The 21,159-nt window shown below is 36.7% G+C and overlaps 1 protein-coding gene across 1 annotated transcript in view; it reads left to right on the plus strand.

Moving 5' to 3' along the window:
* Window positions 1-21,159, plus strand: part of LOC138332059 (citron Rho-interacting kinase-like) — a 58,828-nt gene that overhangs the window by 8,977 nt on the left and 28,692 nt on the right. Inside the window, 19 exon segments of the mRNA XM_069280005.1 lie at window positions 534-627; window positions 1,013-1,225; window positions 1,652-1,805; window positions 2,049-2,229; window positions 2,640-3,006; window positions 3,465-3,592; window positions 4,484-4,646; window positions 4,824-4,949; window positions 6,590-6,697; window positions 6,993-7,067; window positions 7,507-7,590; window positions 8,768-8,893; window positions 9,264-9,347; window positions 10,449-10,565; window positions 14,444-14,574; window positions 18,178-18,655; window positions 19,119-19,481; window positions 20,462-20,638; window positions 20,962-21,033. Of these exon segments, the coding sequence (XP_069136106.1) occupies window positions 534-627; window positions 1,013-1,225; window positions 1,652-1,805; window positions 2,049-2,229; window positions 2,640-3,006; window positions 3,465-3,592; window positions 4,484-4,646; window positions 4,824-4,949; window positions 6,590-6,697; window positions 6,993-7,067; window positions 7,507-7,590; window positions 8,768-8,893; window positions 9,264-9,347; window positions 10,449-10,565; window positions 14,444-14,574; window positions 18,178-18,655; window positions 19,119-19,481; window positions 20,462-20,638; window positions 20,962-21,033 (3,241 nt within the window).

Below are 21,159 nucleotides of genomic sequence, written 5' to 3' on the forward strand. Positions count from 1 at the left end.
GGTAACCAAAGGGAGATATATACTTTAACCAAGGGTGACATATTGTAACCAAGGGAGATATATACTTTAACCAAGGGTGACATTGGTAACCAAGGGAGATATATACTATAACCAAGGGTGACATTGGTAACCAAGGGAGATATATATACTATAACCAAGGGTGACATACTGGTAACCAAGGGTGATTTACTGGTAACCAAGGGTGACATATTGGTAATTAAGCGTGATTTACTGGTTACAAAGGGTGACATATTGGTAACCAAGGGAGATATAATGGTAACTAGGATAACAAGGATAACATTTTGGTAAACCAAGGGGTGACATATTGGTAAACAAGCAAGATATACTGATAACCAAGGGTGACATACAGGTAACCAAGGGTGACATACTGATTACTATAGGTTACATTCTGGTAATGAAATGCTATTCGGTAACAGAGAGTAATGAAGATAAAGAGTCTTTCGCCATACCCATACCCATCCCTAGATATAACTGAAGATTATTTTTGATTGAAATGTATTGTTTGTTTTTAGGGACATTAAGCCAGAGAATATATTACTGGACTGTCAGGGTCACGTTAAACTAGCTGACTTTGGATCTGCTGCTAAACTCTCTATTGATGGACTGGTAAGTATCCAGATTATCATCACATATTATTTCTACATGCATTGTTAATATGTCTCCCAAGTTTATAAGTTTTCTATTGATGGACTGGTAAGTATCCAGATTATTATCACATATAAATGTCTACATATATTGTTAATATGTCTCCCAAGTTTACAAGTTTTCATATTTTGTATTTTGGTTTATATTTCAATTGAGAGTTTAGAAAAAAAAAGAACGTTCAAATCTTGAAAAAATATGCAATGGTTATAACAACTATATAACTCTGCAGTATTTATCTTCTTTAAAAAAAAAAATATTTTTCATGATATGATAGACAACAGTGCATGGAAAGTTTTTATAAATACCACTTTGTGAGTATTGATTGTAAGCCTGTCTTTATCTCTAGGTTTCCTCTCAAATGCCTGTTGGAACTCCAGACTATGTGTCCCCGGAGCTTCTCATCACGATGAACAATGACGAGCGGCGAAGTAACAACGGTGTGGAAGTGGACTGGTGGTCGTTAGGGATCTGCCTGTACGAGATGTTGTTTGGAAAGACTCCGTTCACAGACGAGGGAGGCTCTATGGTCATCACATACTCTAACATCATGAACTTTAAGGTGAGTGACTTGTGTCGGCTGAGTGGTTCACATGTCCAAACATATTACCTCAAGTCCTCCACCTCCAGTTTGCAAGTTTGAGTCCCATGTGGGGTAGTTGCCAGGTACTGACCGCTGGGCTGCGGTTTTTCTCTGGGTACTCCGGCTTTCCTCCACCAACAAATCTGGCATGTCCTTACATGACTCTGGCTGTTAATAGGACGTTAAACTAACAAAACCACATTTCCGGGTGCCATTGGCTGTGGAAGTACAGACTTGTCTAAACAGGACGTCACCTGGACCAGTGTATTGAGCTGGTATAGTCAGATTTCCTGATAACACAGGTTTTATTTACTATGAATTAAGAAGGAAAATGCCATAATGCCATGTCCTTGATCAGAATAGTCTGTAACAATGACTAAGTAATTTCGCTATTTTTATCAACAGAAATGCCTAAAATTTCCTGAGAATCACCATGTATCATCATCTGCTGTGAGTCTAATACGTAGTCTCCTCACTGACAAGGACAATCGTCTTAGATTCAAGGAAGTCACCAAACACAAGTTCTTTAGTTCTATCAACTGGCAAGAAATCCGACAAGGTAACTGATTTACAGAAATGGAGGGCCCATTCTGTTGGACTTGGCCACACAGACTACTTGATGTTAATTCGTCTGTTTGGGAAATTTTAATTCCTGTGATTGACAGTAATTTTAATGTACAGTATGTACCTTCTAAAGCAAGTAATTTTGGTTAACAATTAGGCCATGTATTAAGAGATAATTCTGACATTTGTGCCCCACCTGTCTTGTCTATAGATTAAAACTACTTGATTATTGGAACAGAAAAGCCCCCTTTTGTGCCCCACCTGTCCTGTTTGGACGACACCTCTAACTTTGAAGAGTTAGAGCGAGTAAGGTATCAGCCCACGTTTGAGGATTTCCAGAAGCCTCAGGAGTTCACCGGGAAAGATCTGCCTTTTGTGGGGTTTACTTACATCAGGAAGAAACAGGATCAACCCAAAAGGTAAGTTACCGGGAAAGATCTGCCTTTTGTGTGATATGTAGTCCTTCTTGGAAACTGGAGGCATCATTGACTTTCTATTTGACCTTTGACCTTAGGCCAATCTGACCTACATTTTGACCTTTAATCTTGTCGTGACTAAAATGTTTTGCTGTAATGTACTGTTTATTTTATGACATGTACATATCGACATGTCTGTCCAAACATGACATGATTGTTATTCGTGTTTTACAATGAAGTATCATTTCAATCAATGAAGGTGATATGAAGACACCTATAGTAAACCAGTGCAGTCTGTGTGTGGATTTCTGATTAAAGTATTTATTCTGACTCATTGAAATTTTACTTTGATAAAAGAACAAAATTATCAGAGTATGTCCATAATAAACACAATTTTGAATATCAATTTTCAGAGATCATGGTGTTGGTAGCTCAGACTCTTCAGAGACAGATTTCTCCTCCACCGAGACGGAGTACTGTGTCCCTGCTGCCAGACCATCCAATGGTCACAGGTCATCGAATGCACCAGGACATACTGATCACAGGTCATCGCACACTCCTGGACATACTGACCTCCAGGTGACCTTAACTGTGAAGGTCGCTGAACTTCAAACAATGAAGGAGACCTGTCACAGACTAGAGGAAACAGAGTGTAAACTGAAGGCTGAAGTAGAGAAGCTCAAGTTCACAGGACAAGAGAAGGATGAGGAACTGTCACGGCTAAATGTAGAAAACGAAGTTCTTCAGGCCGACCTCCAACGATATGTAGAGCGATCACAGGTAAATAGTATACTTGTATAACATTTGAATGATTTAATCATTGACATCGTAAGTCCAGTCTGACATTTTGTATAATAAGGTAGACACTAAAGGTTCAAAGCTTTTTCAGGTGTATTCTTTGAATTAATATTTACATCCAACATATATAAACGAGTGATTTGGTACATAAACGTCACAACGTTGATCTACATAATTATCACCCATACCGATAGTAATAATTTTTTGCTGTGGTTTTGAATTTGCAGTCTGGAAAAACATGAATATAGCGAAATATAAATCTCCGCGAAATAAAAGCCCTTTACAGTAGTATGGGCTCCTTCATCAAACGGTAGATCAATGTTACTAATATAAATAATTTCATCATCTAGTATAACATGTCTGTCAGAAAACTCCTTTTATTTCTAATAGTTCACATACAGTTCCTGACACTTACACGAGACATATTAAAACTGTTACAGGATCTGAAGGAACAACTCGAGGTCATGTTTAACGAGAAAGAAAAGGCGGAGCAGAATGCTGAAAATTTGTTTATAGAAATAAAGGACATGCAAATGGAGGCTGAGCACATTGACTGTGAAATCCACAGGTAAATATACAATGCCCTTCTACTTGCTAAATGACAAGCTGTTAATCTTTACTTGTGTAACAGATAAGTAGTATTTGATGATAGCAGGCCTAATGGGACTCTAATGTGTTCTATAGGTCAGAAATGGAGTAGATACATGTCTAATGGGCCTCTTTGTTGTTCTATAGGAGATATATGTCTAATGGGCCTTCTTGTTGTTCTATAGGAGATACATGTCTAATGGGCCTCTTTGTTGTTCTATAGGAGATACATGTCTAATGGGCCTCTTTGTTGTTCTATAGGAGATACATGTCTAATGGGCCTCTTTGTTGTTCTATTGGTCAGAAATGGAGGAGATACATGTCTAATGGGCCTCTTTGTTGTTCTATCAAAAGGAGGAGATATATGTCTAAAGGGCCTTCTTGTTGTTCTATAGGAGATACATGTCTAATGGGCCTCTTTGTTGTTCTATAGGAGATATATGTCTAATGGGCCTCTTTGTTCTATAGGAGATACATGTCTAATGGGCCTCTTTGTTCTATAGGAGATGCATGTCTAATGGGCCTCTTTGTTGTTCTATAGGAGATATATGTCTAATGGGCCTCTTTGTTGTTCTATATGAGGTACATGTCTAATGAGCCTCCTTGTTGTTCTATAGGTCAGAAATGGAGTAGATACATGTCTAATGGGCCTCTTTGTTGTTCTATAGGAGATACATGTCTAATGGGCCTCTTTGTTGTTCTATTGGTCAGAAATGGAGGAGATACATGTCTAATGGGCCTCTTTGTTGTTCTATAGGAGATACATGTCTAATAGGCCTCTTTGTTGTTCTATATGAGGTACATGTCTAATGGGCCTCTTTGTTGTTCTATTTGAGGTACATGTCTAATGGGCCTCTTTGTTGTTCTATAGGTCAGAAATGGAGGAGATACAGGAAGTTGTTGTTGATTTGGAACAAACCAACTGTAACCTGCGAACAAAGCTCAGGAGCCGAGAGCAACAACTCAGCTTATGTAGAGAGCAGTTGGAGAGACAGCAACAACACAACTCTAAACTACAGAGAAAGATAGACAAAGTAAGATAGATAGCTGTATATAATTTTTGGTATTCTATGAACAAAGATAAAGATAGCAATGGTACAAAGATAAAGTATGAACCCAGGGATAAATAAACGCTGGTTTACCCCTTGAACTGAGGATGTTTTATTGATATCACCAAATTTCCATAATGAGAGTGTATATATTTGTAACAGGAACAGAGAAAGTCCCTCGATGGTATGAAGCGTGACATATCCAACATAGAGAAAAGGAATGAGGCATGGAGGAATAAAATGGAAGAAAAAAATAGGGAGTTGATGGAGCTCAACATCAAGATTCAAGTAAGTATCTGTGATCTTATTTCATGTTTTAAACATTTCAATCTGTGATTGAACTTATTTCGCAGCAATTAATGTAGGAAAATCTAATTGTCTACAAATAAATCTGTACATTACACTGTTTCACTTGCTTTATTATGATACAAGCACAAAAAATGGTACCCACAAAATAGTAGCTCAAAACCACAAAATGAAATGAACATAAATAGTGCATGTTATCTAATATTGTATTCAATTTCATAAGCTGTGGTGGCCGAGTTATTTAGATATCCCGATATATAGTGTTTCCCACAGCCCCGATTAGCATGGCGCCGCGCCCTATGACATAACGCCGTGCCCTGTTTGTCCCCAGTACACTTCTACTAAACTACCAAAATACCAGGTAGTGGCTTGATAAGTAAGTAAACAAAAGAAGTGTGACCACTCCCTGACCCCCTGACCAACACCCCAGTGGCCCTAATTAGCAGCCTTGGGCTATTTCCACCTTGGCTTGTGGTGTCACTTTCAGGTCTGTGTGTTACGTAAGCTGAAGTCAAGCAGCCGATCGGCAGCCTAGAAAACAATCAGCTGGCCTTTCAATAAGTTTTATGACTACAGCTAGTGAGAATTACTTCAAAAACAAATACTGCTTACAACTGTAAATGATTTACTCACGTTTTTTAATGTTAAATAGGCTTATCTATATCGGATGGATGTCACAAGATTTGCAATCGTAATGGCTGCCATTTTGGGTGTATTGTAATAGTAGATCCGGAGGTATTGAATTTCAGGATTTTACTAATATTCACGTTTTTAAAAATGAAAACGGTATTATTTTTTTTAGAATTTCGGTGTGAATTTATTTTTAGAAAAGATATCTTTATAATAATAAAATTATTAATAGCAAAGTAATTAAAATAAATCAAATTAAAAAGAAGTCAACTTTTTTCTCTATCAGATTAAATTGAAATATTTTGCATACTACTCTAATCTGTATTTTCTTAATTTAGTGCTTGTAAATTTAGAACATTATTTTAATCAATTGTCCATTATTATGAAACATGTTATCTTATTCAAATCAATACAGTATTTTTAATATTTAAATAAAGATATATGTTAAAATAAAGGTAATTGGATTGAAATAAAGGAATACATTTTGAATTTTCCCATTCTTTTAATTAATATAAATGAAATTTAGATCTTTATTGTGAATCAATTATAGTCATGATCATATGATCTGCAGATTACAATTTTCAAAATCATTTTTTTCACTCAGAATAATTAAATAGATGTCCTGATATTACTTAGCAACACAGAGAGTTTAAAGCATTTAAATGATATTAAGTTGAACCAGAATTAAATAAACAACAAGATAGTTTTAAAGATTTCCCCTTGTATTGGAAGTTGTCGATATAACCTTTGTGCCCCTCTGATGGTTATTTATCGCGGTCAAGGTGCCCTTTTCAAAACCCAGCACCATGCCCTTTTTTTTCCTGTGGGAAACACTAATATATTACCACAAGCCCTCCTCCCCTCTGGGTTGTGGGAAAAATCTGATGTGGGGTAGTTGCCAGGTACTGACTGCTGGTCAGTGGTTTTCACCAGTTACTCTGGCTTTTTGTCACTGTCAATAGGACATTAAACTGTTTTGATTTGTGTTGTAGGAGATGGATGAACTTCTGGATGTGTATCAGCTCCAGGAGAAAGATTTCATGGCCAGAGAACAGGAACTACTACGGCGGGTAGATGGAGGCGGCCTCATAGACAAAATGGTACACTGCCGAGTTATACATCAGAAAATAATTCATATCAAATCATATCACAGCTTTAATTTTTACAAAAAAAAAAAATTGTTCTAGGGAAAAGAATTAAAACATGTTTTCAATTTGTCCTTTTCCTTATTTCATATCTTGACAATTTTTTGATATGATGTAATTCTGGTGATACTTTTCATACATTTAATATGAAAGTAAATCTTTCTTCAGAGAAGTCCAAAACATTTAATTTAACATGTAAATTAAAAATATGTTTCTTTACAAATAAGTTTAGGTGTTTAATTGTACACAGGAGTTGAGAGTGTGGCTGAAGTCTTGTCCAATGCAGGAAAGTAAGGATTCAGAAAACAGAAAGAAACGCATCGAGGTAAGATTATCTATTTTATTGTTTACTACGGTGTGTTGTTTAGATTTCATTTGTAGAGTAATATGCGCTACACATCATGTCTTTAGAATCAAACCTGAAAGATCAGATGAGGCCTTAAATTCTCAAGGAGGTGAGGAAAGTAAGAAATGTTCTGATGTGATTGTATGACCTTATAGCTTTGCTTTGGATGACATACTTTCTCCCTTAGTTTGTTCATTGAACCTGAGGTGGCCACCAGCTGCTTCATGGAGTGGAAAAAGACCTCGTTTGCTTACACATCAACAAACCCAGCATTCAAGTACAAATAAAGCACAGTATTAAAGAAACAGCACACAAGTACATAGCATAAAAATGGTATTCATCAACTGGCCAACAATGATAAGAATGATCAGTAAATTTTGTGTGACATAAGGCTTTGTAAATGGTTTGTGTTGTGTAGGAACTAGAGCAGCGTGTGAAGATGTACGACATCCAGGCCGAGGAATGGACAGAGAAGGAGAGCAACTTACAGGAAACTGTAGAGGTAGGTCTAGCTATCCTAACTTTGAATTATAAACGGCTTATCAATTCCTATTCTAATTCCAATTTATTTTGAATGAAAAAATGAAATTAAAATTAAATGAAAGTTATAAAGCAGTGTATGTATATACCTAAAGGCAACTTTGATGTAAAGATGTTACCTGACATTGGTTTGTTACTGCCATATACCTATCATGCATACGCTCAATAGTACAATATTTTTACACTCATGCTCACCAAACTGCGAACGATGCAAGTATATAAACCTCTACCGCTCAGCCGCTTGAGCATGAGTATAACTTGTACAATATGCTCAAATAGTACAATGTCTTTAACTTCTATTTATAATGTACAATATGTTCAAATAATACAATATCTTTAACTTCAATGTACAATATTTTCAAATAGTTCAATATCTCTAAAGGGACAATTCAGTGAGGCTAATTCTGTTACATAACCACGAAGCAAAATATGATGTAAATGTATTGTTCTATATTCCTTATTAAACATATAACAAGAAATATTGACAAATTACACGACATTCTTAAGTATTTTGATCGATAGTGTTGAAATTCCAAATCGCTTATCAATACGATTAAGCAGGTATAACATGTATGCTATACCCATACCCGAGCCAAAATCACGTACGTTAATCAAATGCAATACATAACCACTGAGGAGTTGGTGAAATTATATGAAGACAAGAACATGCACCTTATAACGTAAACACGCTACTGTAAGAGCGATTTGAGTAGTTCTAGACAAAAATTTCTTTACTACACTGGCAAGGGCCAGGGTTCAGCATACAAGACGTCCGACCACAATGTGTAATGGCGGACAGTACGGGTGTTTGAGCATTTTACATACATTTCACTACAGTGGGCTCTCCTGATATATCGCAGTAAAACCAACTAATCTTATTCCAATTAGAACTGGTTTGTTTCTGATATATATGCAAATTTTAATGTACTCTTAGACTGAATTTTCCCTTTAACTTGTACATTATGTTCAAATAGTACAATATCTGTAACTTGTACAATATGTTTCTTTGTAAATACACTGTACATGTGTTAAGATGGCTGTGAGATGAATTAACTAGTGTTCTACATCATAATAGATGACAGGTCTGGTTTAAGGAGTGGATTATTAATAAAATAAAAATCTGTCTGCCCGTCTGATAGCAACTCCAGCGAGAGATGGACACACTTCTCCAGGAGCTGAAAACTTCAGAGAAATCCAAACACGGCCTATCTCACCAGGTTCAGTTCCATCAGGAGGAGGTGAAACAGCTTAAACAGAGGCTCCAGGTATGTAATTAATGATAAACAGGTGTAAAATAGCAGATACTTCAGGTATGTAATTGATAATATACAGGTGTAATATAGCAGAGACCTCAGGTATGTAATTAATGATATACAGGTGTAAAATAGCAGATACTTCAGGTATGTAATTGATGATATACAGGTGTAATATAGCAGAGACCTCAGGTATGTAATTAATAATATACAGTTGTAAAATAGCAGAGACTTCAGGTATGTAATTAGTAATATGCAGGTGTAAAACAGCAGACTTCAGATATGTAATTAGTAATATACAGGTGTAAAATAACAGAGGCTCCAGGTATGTAATTAGTAATTTACAGATGTGAAATGTAGAGTTTCTTTTTATCTTTAACAGGACCTTTGTGAGAATGTAAAACAAGTGAATCAGGATGAGGATGAGAAGGCCAAACATACCTCCCGTGTGGAGAAGCGTGTCAAGGTATGTAACTCTATTTGGATTTAGTTACCAGTAATCTGTAATCAGAGACACATATGCTGACAATAGCTTATTGTAGTCACCAGAATTAGTATGATTAGTTATATAGGACTTTAACTTTGTGTAGAAATCATTGTTGCCATTAAAATCTATGAATCTGATTTATAAAAAAAAAATCATCAAACTAATTGAATATCCAATCTTATGTCAACAGCTACAAGTTTTCCTACAGAAAGTCTTCTAAAAAATTAAGTTTAAATATTTACAAATTGAAAAAATAGCAAAAAATGAAACAAAATAAATGAAGGACAACTCAATGCTAATTTCCATAATTTACTTTCTTGACCGAATATAACACAAAAGAGATTAAAAGTAAGACAGAAACTTGTCTTCGCTGATTTTCCTGGAGGTTTGGCACTTGAGTATCTTGCTTTGTTTTATTTATAACACAGTATGTACCCAGTCTTCATATTATACACTATACAGCCAAACTAAGCTTTCACTGATGCTGCTCATTTTGTGTCCAGTAGGTAGAGTAAGACCTGCTGTCATAGAGAGGTCTGTTCTCAGTGTGGACAGTTGATGTGTGTAATTGTTTGTATCTGGAGAGGTGTTCCACAGAGATAGTGCTATAAACTAGTCAAGGTTTCTTGTGATTACAATGACAATACTAGTCTCTTAATACACATATACTCACCATATACATATACAGCTCATTACACATGTGTACAACTCACCACACACATGTTTAACTCACCACACACATGTTCAACTCACAACACATGTAAAACTCACCACACACATGTAAATCTCACTGCACATGTGTACAAGTCAACATACATGTACAAATCACCCCACACATGTACAAGTCACTTCACACATATACAACATATTTACATATAAAAAACCATCCATAATGACTTAAGCTTTCGATAAGATGATAAATAGGATTGGCTATCCTTAATTAACCTTGTAGCTTATAGAATTTATATGGTAGACAGTATTGCATGAGAATCAGTTTGCTACACCATAGAAAATTGATGTGTTGACGAGTGAAATGTTGACTTTTGTTGTGATAAGTCATGCTTGTGTTTGGGATTAAAGGACCTTGAAGCAGATGTAGAGCTTTTACGTACTGAGAGGAGACGTCTACTCGCTGATGTTATAAAGTTCCAGGAGGAGGCGGATAACAAAACGTTCAAAGTCGCAGAGCTGGAAAGGGTACGGCTAATACTGCGTGTAGTGACTGCTGCTTTAGGCTTAGCTGCTTGGCTTTCTATTAGGCCAAACAATATTAATTCTTAGTTTCTCAGGCCCCGCCGCATTGGCATTTACCCCCCGCACCAACGTTTTTTATGCGCCATAACTAAAAATTAAAATCGAGACCGCCGCATCGAACGCACCCCAAATTTCCATTCGAACTCGCCCGAAATTTCCATTCGAAAACGCACCCGGAAATTGGCTACAATTTTAGTATGCACCTTTCATTTCCGGTAAAAAATGGCTGCCGATGTCAGCATTTGCTCAAAACGGAATGTTTCCTCCCAGGATTATGTATTTTCAACTGGTTTTCTTTGGATATAGTGACGATTGAGATATTTAAAAGCTGTTCTTAAAGACTGAGTAAGAATTTACATTTTCTACACATGTTTTCATTGATTTTCATGTCCTTCAAGTGAGAAAAAAATAAAATGTTATCTGCCGCATTTGTTTTCAGAGAAATAAAAAATAAAAAATATTCCCGCCGCCCGCACTGACTTTTTAAAAAAGTGGCCTGAGAAACTAACAATTAATTTTTTTTGGCCTTGTCATCTCTTCTTTTTCCTTGCTTCATTCCCTATGTTTTGTTGTTTTAATTACTGTAAACCATCTTATTCTTGCAATGATATGATATTCTTAAGTGTAATGGCTTTGTCATGGTGATTTAAATGAGAGTCTCATGGTTAAACTGTTCTGTGTTGTGAGCATTTTCACTAATTGATTTTCGTGGCTTATAATTACATGAGGATTACCCATAATCCTACGCGAAATAAGTTGGTTTACAGTATAGCCATTTTTCCACCGTGTGTAATATTACTTGTCTTTCATTAGTTATTTTCATTGTAAATGTATGTTGTATACATGTCAATTCATAATTATAATTATGATACAGGACAAGTAAGCTCTGTTTGTAAGTTAACCAACAAAGTGTTGTTCTAGTATAAAATCTTCAACCCAGGTCTCCGGGTTTTATTAGATGTGAATAGGTTACACAGATTAGCTGTGTTAATTATACTTAATTGATCTTTTATGAAACGCCAATAATTATTCAGAGTAATTTGGTAAATAAACTAAAAGGTAATGATAGCTTAATTGTCATGTATTGAATGAATTATGTTTATAGAGAATCTTCCATAAGTGGCTGTGTATTATGGACTTTATTAAATAAGGTCAATAAATTGATGTGCCATGAGCAATTAGGGGAGTGGCATATCCAGTTATTTAACAAGTTTAATTAATAAATTTTGTATTACATAGCCACAAAAGTATATCATATAACTGGGATTTATGGAATTATAGACAAAAAACTTTCAATTTTGTTTCTGTATAAAAGTAGCGAATCACGCTCGGATTTGACATTTTTCTATGAAGACAATCACGTATCATATTTGGTTTACGATGTCAAAATTATCTGTGAAGTCACAGTAATGCTATTACACATGTTTCTTATGATATTTATGACATGGCTGAACCATGGCCAGCCAGTTATGTGATAAAGTTATTGAATTTTATGAAGTTGTGATTGATTTAGTTATTCTTGTTGCTTTTATCACTTACTCTTGATTGTTGTTGTTTTCCTTTTGATTACTAATCTTTGAGCATGTCTTTTGTTGGTGTATTACATGTATCTTCTCCCATACTTGGCAGTGTTTTCTTTCACACCTACGGGTGTAATACTGGCTGGTCTAGGGCAATACAATCATGTCGCCTGAGGCTGTATAGCATGGCTTCCCATGCAATAAAGCCTCGTGACGTCACAGCGTCAACAAAATTTCTATTTCTTCGGTAAAATTTTAACATTTTTTTCACAAACTTGACTTGTTTTACTATAAAAGATGCAAACAACGGAATTTTTGTTGAAAATATCGTAATTTTTCTGAAAAATTGCCTTTCAGCCGTGGATTTCTTCAAATTTATTTCAAAATGGCGGGATATATATATATATAATAGTTGTAAAATTGCAACTGGGGATCACAAAATGTTGCAAAACCCTCGGCAAGCCTCGGGTTTTACTACATTTTTTAACCGCAGGTAGAATATCCCTATCCTTCATATCCACATATGAAAATGTCTTATAATCTCACAGTTGCTAGGAAAAAGATAATTGTTTAACAGGAAAAGACATGATAATGATGTGACATCATCAAAACATGTGGTGTCCATTGTTGATGACATCATCAATTTTTACGCAATATATGACACCCTCCTGATGACGGTGCTCTGTTTCTAAAAAAGTGAAATGTTACCTATTTTAGGTTACCTTGAACCTATTCAATGCCATTTGTCAATCTTCATCCATAGTGTTTTTACGTTTCTGACTTTTCCAATACTACTAAAGCAAAATTACAAAATTTTCTCATTCCTATGGCCTAAGGCCAATCAAAATTATTAATTATATGGTCCCCACCCTCCAGGGGCTGGTAAAAATGATTGGTACAATTAAGTCTTTATCTGTCATCAAGTTTTACAGTGAATCCCATTAGAAAAACATCTGATTATAACATTTTTTATCGGGCTGTCGAATTATGTGTTTTTAGTCATATGTAGCATTACAGTTATCAGTTCTTTGACATTTTTGTCTGCGAGTTTTCCAGACTACCAGAGTCGAATGATCAGAGGTTCCTGTGTCATAAATATTCAAAATTATCAAGCACTTCCATAGGTTTTTCAAAGGATCAATGTACACTTTTTGTGAAACTTGAATTGAAACATCAAAATAATTATGAATTTTGTTATACCAGCAATATCTAAAATCACTTATATATTGTTGAGTAGCAATAATATTTTAGAGTAGCAGCAGAAATTTTCTATTTTTAAAATTACCATATCTTGGGGAAGATCATCTTGAATTGAAATTAACCCAGTTTTCTAGTCTCTACCTCTTTCCCTTTGTAGTTGTGCATTGTATAACCTGTATGCCCAGTTGTACATTGTATAACCGGTATGCCCAGTTGTACATTGTATAACCTGTATGCCCAGTTGTACATTGTATAACCTGTATGCCCAGTTGTACATTGTATAACCTGTATGCCCAGTTGTACATTGTATAACCTGTATGCCCAGTTGTACATTGTATAACCTGTATGCCCAGTTGTACATTGTATAACCTGTATGCCCAGTTGTACATTGTATAACCTGTATGCCCAGTTGTACATTGTATAACCTGTATGCCCAGTTGTACATTGTATAACCTGTATGCCCAGTTGTACATTGTATAACCTGTATGCCCAGTTGTACATTGTATAACCTGTATGCCCAGTTGTACATTGTATAACCTGTATGACCATGCCCAGTTGTACATTGTATAACCTGTATGCCCAGTTGTACATTGTATAACCTGTATGCCCAGTTGTACATTGTATAACCTGTATGCCCAGTTGTACATTGTATAACCTGTATGCCCAGTTGTACATTGTATAACCTGTATGCCCAGTTGTACATTGTATAACCTGTATGCCCAGTTGTACATTGTATAACCTGTATGCCCAGTTGTACATTGTATAACCTGTATGCCCATTGTACAGTTGTACATTGTCATAACCTGTATGCCCAGTTGTACATTGTATAACCTGTATGCCCAGTTGTACATTGTATAATATGCCCAGTTGTACTTGTATACCTATGCCCAGTTGTACATTGTATAACCTGTATGCCCAGTTGTACATTGTATAACCTGTATGCCCAGTTGTACATTGTTCTATCTGTCTCTGTTCCTGTACATTGTATAACCTGTAGTAGTACATTGTATAACCTGTATGCTCTCTCTTTGTTCCTGCTCTATCTGTAGTAGCTTGTAGTGCATGCTAGATTAACCCTTTGTTGTATGTGGTGATTACCAGGTCCATACTCATGTTACGCAGACCTTGTCCCGTCTAACATCCCGCTTTGAAAGACTTGAAAGACAACTCTCAGACTCGCGTGAGAGGGAGGTGGAAGTACGACTACGCAACAAGGAACACACCGATTTAAGGTAAAAAATCACAGAGAAGCCAGACTTTTAAATCTAGTTTTGATGTACATTAACTGCAATAAAGACTTGGGTGGTAGAAAGTTAAATAGTCATGGATTGGAAGTTAAAGCTATGCCCTCTGACTGTGAACCCTTTTTTGTTCCGTCAGTTTTCAAATTCTACCACAAGGATGATTGATAGACTTTTACAAGACATAGTAACTTTCATGTTTACACAGCATGTTATGATGTTTTTAGGTCATCTTGAACTGATCCTGATATGGTCCCAACAAAGTGTTATTTTTCGAGTCAATCTGATGGTCCCAACAAGGTGTTATTTTTCGGGTCAATCCGAAATCCAAGATGGCCATCACAGCTGCCATCTTGAAACACATTTTGAACTTCTTCTCAAGTTCTATTGATGCGATTTGGCTGAAACTTGCAGGAAATGATACTTACATGGTAACAGCAAAGTGTTGTCATTTTTTGGGTTGATCTGAAAATCCAAGATGGCCACCACAGCCACCATTTTGAAAACACATTTTGAACTTCTTCTCAAGTTCTACTTGTATGATTTGGCTGAAACTTGCATGAAATGATCCTGACATGGTCCTGACAAAGTGTTGTTATTTTTCGAGTCAATCAGAAATCCAAGATGGTCGCCACAGCTGCCATCTTGAAAACTGATTTTGAATTTCTTCCTAAGTTCTACTATTGTGATTTGGCTGCAACTTTCATGAAATGATCCTGACATGGTTCCTACAAAGTGTTGTTACATCTCTGATGATTCGAAATCTAAGACGGCTGCCATGACACTATGTCTAATTAATCTCCTATATGATTATTGTTAAGGTAGTCAGATAACCACTAAGGTCCTTGGGCCTCTTGTTATAAATATTCTTTTCCGTTCATTTCCTGCAGTAGTTCTTGTTCTCTGATCCCCCAGGGGCAGGAGGGGCGGGGCCCAATAGGGGAAATAGAGGTAAATTCTTTAAATCGCTACAAGTCAAAATTTGACCCCTCATGACCCTTCCTCCTCAACATGTACCATTAGAGGTAGGGAATACAACTGGATACACTGGTTGCATACATCAGATCGCGTCGGGATCAATGCCTCCAGATAAAACTGGGATTCCCAGTCATTTTATTTATTCTATACCTACTTTCATCACGGGTTTGTCCGAGACATTATAGATCCAATGCCAAAGCTACAACATTGAGTTACTGGTCCATATGGATTATTCCCTTCAAATAACTGGGAATACTAAACGATATACGATTATCAGCCCTTTATGACGTCAACACTATCATGACGTCTCACTATAGTTAGTCTCTCGTGCCTAACTACCATCCCTCGAAACGGACACGGTGGACACACAATGTATCCATGGTGGTCTCCTTTTCAAACAAAAGAAACGTGTACCGCCCAATCGAGACTACAGATAGACCAGAGTCTGCTGCACTACATACGGCAAATGTTACCTTAAGATATAGCATCTACACCAGATTGTAAACCCAAGGGTCCACAATTGCTGTCATCAGTCTAGACGCATGATCTTCCCATGTGTTTGTCACACTTTTGAACACATGTTTAAATGACTCGTCAATCATAAATTGTATACAACATGGATTCTAACATACAATCGAAAGATCATTGTATAACTTATCCTGTAATAGATATCGTCTACTTTATCCATATTGTTGAGTCATTATCCTTCGTCCTCTTACAAATAGAGATTCCTTAGTTTATCACAATATAAACTCCCAGCATCCCCCTATTTGCTAGCTAGCCACCATCTGTAATTATTAACGGTTACTCTAATAAAAGATACCGTATATCAGCTATTCACAGCTGGAAACATGCCAGCAGAAGCTGTAACACCAGATTACCGGCTACCAATACCGGCTAACACCTACCATCCATGTTCTGCCGGCTAATGGCCTTCGGCTACCCAAAACGGGAATCTGGCTACCCGCTACGGCTACAGGCTACCGGCTATAGGCTACCAGCTACCAGCTATCCTTAGGATATATAAAGGGGAGCTCATACTCAACTCGCTACCTCTGAGGAGTTTTCACAAGAAAACGAAACCGGTCAGGTCTTCAACACATAATACATTATTATGTCCAGTAACTTGCAGCTACCCAGTGACAGCGGACAGTAGCCCAACCAGTCACTTCATATATTGTATAAATTTTGGCTCTGCCCCCCCATGTTCTGCATGGAATGTAACCAAATTTGGCCAGAAATATCCTTTGGAGAATAAGAACTGAGTTTGTATAAATTTTGGCTCTGGTCCCGGGGGGCAGGAGGGGCGGGGCCCAATAGGGGAAATAGAGGTACAGTCGAAACTCGTTATCTCAAAATCGCTTGAGTCGAAATTCCGGTTGAGTCGAATTAATTTTCAAGTCCCGTTTTTTGTCCTTCTTTGTGTATGTATTTTAAGATCGGATGACTCGAATTTCGATGACTCGAAACTCCGGTTGTGTCAAAGTCAATTCCTGGTCCCTAGAACGGATATTCAACGAAAAAAATAGTCGCTATCTCGAATTTAATTTTAGTCAAAATTTTAAATAAAAAAACCCCCAACAATTACGTAAATATAACATGGATACAAACAATTGAAATTCACCTGTGGTTTGTCGTAACACGTGATTGGTTTACCTGCACATATCGCGATCGGTATATGCAGATTCAGGCCTATGGGAACATACTACAACAATGACTAGTAATTAATAATTGTTTAATAATGCTCTCAAGTCTGGCTTCCTAATTAGTGTCACTTTACAATTGTGACTTACCTGTACATAAACACGACGCGTGTTTACACAGCTAGCAGCGTGGCTGATCATGACCGGAAGCGTGTTTGTTTAGGAATCATTAGAAACGAAAGCGTTTTCTAAGGTTTGTTTGGAATGTTGATAGTGCAAAATATGACGATCATATTATCGTAATTCAATTTTTTTATTTAAAAATGTATTTAAAAAAAACCCCATAACATCTGAAAACATATAACTAAAAAGATTTAATACAAACCTTATAAGTTGGAAAATCACGATAATATGCTGATCACGGTAATAGGCATGTACCCGGCTGTCATAAGATATAAGGACCGTTAAAAACCACTTTCTGACCAAACCTAATGGCATTACGTTTGAGTCGAATTCCGGATGAGTCGAATTATTTTCGTTGGTCCGTTGAATTTCGAGATAACGAGTTTCGACTGTAAATCCTTTAAATCGCTACTAGCCATAGAGTTCTGCATGGAATGTAACCAAATTTGGCCACAACTTCTATAAATGTTGGCTCTGACCCTCCGGGGGCAGGAGGGGTGGGCCCAATAGGGGATTTAGAGGTTAATATTAAATTCCTTCAGAAAAGAAACAATGAACCTGTATTTCAGAACATAACTTGGTATTACAAACCAGGTGAGCGATACAGGCCCTCTGGGCCTCTTGTATTATACATATATATATATATCATGGAACTCTTATTTACACCTATGACTTTCTAAGGATACTTGTCTAGGCTAAATGCAATAGGTGTACAGTATAACAACTTTACAGTTAGTTTGTGTTATACAGACTTGGTATTACAATTTCACTGTTAATTTGTGTTATTTAGACTGAAAATTGCAAACGAAAGGATCAAAGGATTGGAAGAAGAAAAAATCAGTTTACAGAAGAAACAAAATGAAAAGAATTCAGAAATTGACTCTCTCAAGTTACAATTGTGTAGAATAGAGGAGGAAAAATCTCGACAGTCACATTTACAGGACGATTGTGAGAGTAAATCAGCACAGATTATTGAAATCAAGGACAAACTGAGTAAGTGTAAGGAGGAAAAGTTTGACCTCTCACAAAATGTTAGAAAGCTCACTGACGACAAGGACAGTCTACATTTGTCTGTCACCAAGCTTGAGCAAAAGGTAGAAAATCTGACCAAACGTTTGAAAGAGGCAGAGACAGAAGCAAGGGAGGTAATTATACTTAGAAGTGAAAAGGAGGGTCTCCAAAGGAGGAATGAAGATCTACAAAAAGAGAATGCCAAACTGGACGAGCTGACCACAGTGACCAAGGAAAGAGATGCTCTGACTATCAAGGTAAGGAATTCTGTAGACAAGACCGTTAGTACTTTATTTGTTTCCAGTGGTCCTATCTATCAGGTCCTTGTTGTAAACTGGAATGAACACACATATACTGTATGTATATTAAGTGTGACCAACATCAGTCTGATCTTGTTTAATAATGTGGATGCTATATAATAGGATATCTATATTTTACAGTCTCTAGTGTCTTGTCTTTTTTACTTAAGTCATGCAATCCAAACTGTGAAATGTTATCTGTATGGGAGGGACTGGAAGTAAAGGATAGAAAGTTGAATTCCGATCTATCAAAACAGGTGATTTGTAATTCTGTAATTCAGGCATTTTAACATCATTACAAATGAAGAGTCTCTTTAGTTGTGATTTTGTAGCTGTTAAATATGAATAATATTCTACTTTGCTTGTTATGTAACAATAAGACAATTAACTAAAGTGATTAAGTAAATCCCCATATGAACAGCTTCAGAGTGTAGAAAAAGAATTAGAGGAGCAGAAACTTTTAGCAACAAAACGCTGGAACAAAATTGCCGATGCTGAAGACATTCGCCAAACCAACAGTTACCTCGAAACAAAGGTCAAAGGTCAGCAAGAAAAAGTTGAAAAGTTGGAAATCCAGGTGAAGACTTTGGAAGGAGAACTTAAAACATCAAAGGATCGAGAGAATCGCATAAGAAGTTTGATGGAGGAGGTGGATCGTCTCCGACTCGAGAAGAAATCTCTGGAGGTTAAGATGAGGGAGATGCAGGTAGAATGGGAATGTAAACAGCAGGAGACCACGGGAAAGAAATGCGAGGCCGACTTCATGGAGGAGAAATTCAGTAAGGTAAGAATAGCTAGGTTTTAGTGGCAGGAATACGTGAGGCCGACTTCATGGAGGAGATATTCAGTAAGGTAAGAATAGCTAGGTTTTAGTGGCAAGAAACGTGAGGCTGACTTCATGGAGGAGAAATTCAGTAAGGTAAGAATAGCTAGGTTTTAGTGGCAAGAAACGTGAGGCTGACTTCATGGAGGAGAAATTCAGTAAGGTAAGAATAGCTAGGTTTTAGTGGCAAGAAACGCGAGGCTGACATGGAGGAGATATTCAGTAAGGTAAGAATAGCTAGGTTTTGATTGTTATTTTCACCATATGAACAGCCAGGATCAATTAATATATGTTTTAACAGTGGGTATAAGGAAGGGTTAGATATGTCATTTTTTTTCAAAAATTAAAGGGACTAATTGTGGAGAAATACATGTAATGATTCTAATTACTCCACAATTTTTAGGTTACCTGAGACAAAGTGACCTATTCTAAATGCCTTTTGTCTCGTCTTTCCTCGTATGCTGCGCGGCAATAAACAATTTACTTTTTCGACTTCTTCAAAACTATGGAACCGAATTTGTTGAAATTTTGCAAAAATCTTCCAAGGTCAATTGTGTCACAGATGTGGTAGAATCAAATACTCTTCATAGATAGAAAGATCTTGAGGTCCTTTACAAAAATTGTGAATTATATGTCCCTGGGGTCTTGCGTTTCCACTTGGGGAGGTGATCAAGTTTACTATTGTTTATATAGGGAAAACACATTTTTGAGTATTATTTGGTCATTTGTAATATGAAAATAAGTCAAATAATGTCAGAATTATCAGTATGAGATGGATATTGAGCCATATTATCAAATTTTTCACGAGTGACCTCAGGGGCCTGAAGGGTGTGGCCAAAAGGAGTCAAATAAGCTCAAACATTAAAATCTTCCTCTGATATTCGGTAAATGATAGAATACAGAAATCTTCAGTGTAACGTCCTCCCTTTGTGTTACTATAGGAGAAAGAGAAGCATGACCAGGTCTTGGTGGAGTTGAGACGCGAGTTACATGACGCCAATCTGGCCCTCAGTGAGGCACGGTCACTGCTAGCTGCCAGTGAGAGACAGGAACGCAATAACAAGGACCGATACGAATCCGAGATCCGTGACCTTCAACTCAAGCTCCATAGGTCAGAGGTAAGATTAGAATCAATTATTCCATTGAGTGCTCAATGAGGAATCAAATTATAGAGCAAAATTGATTTTGAACTGTAAGAAAAGTGATGATCATTTTGTGCATTCCCAATAATTGTTAACATTACACATAATGTATAGTAAGTGCAATCTTATATTTACTACAAAGTTCATGAAAGGCATTGAAATATGTACTTTTACAGTATTTATTTGATTCTCTGTTTACATAGACATTGTCAGTAGTAAAGTTTTCTTATCATAAATTGCTTGTGATTTGAGCATTGATATTACTATTACTTTAATTTGTGTGGCTTTGAATTTTGTAGAATATAGTTGACCTTGAACAAGAGTTGAAACTCCTGAAGTCACAGGCTGAGAAATCCACGAGACATTATAAGGTACGTGTGTCAGTTGTCGTTGCTTTGCTGCATTGTCCACAAGCATATAGGGCTGCAGTGGCAGAGTGTTTAAGATGTCTCAACACATTACCACAGGCCCTCCACCTCTGGGTTGCGAGTTCGAAT

Source organism: Argopecten irradians, chromosome 9 (assembly GCF_041381155.1).
Source record: "Argopecten irradians isolate NY chromosome 9, Ai_NY, whole genome shotgun sequence".
In the NCBI taxonomy this organism is placed as follows: Eukaryota; Metazoa; Mollusca; class Bivalvia; order Pectinida; family Pectinidae; genus Argopecten; species Argopecten irradians.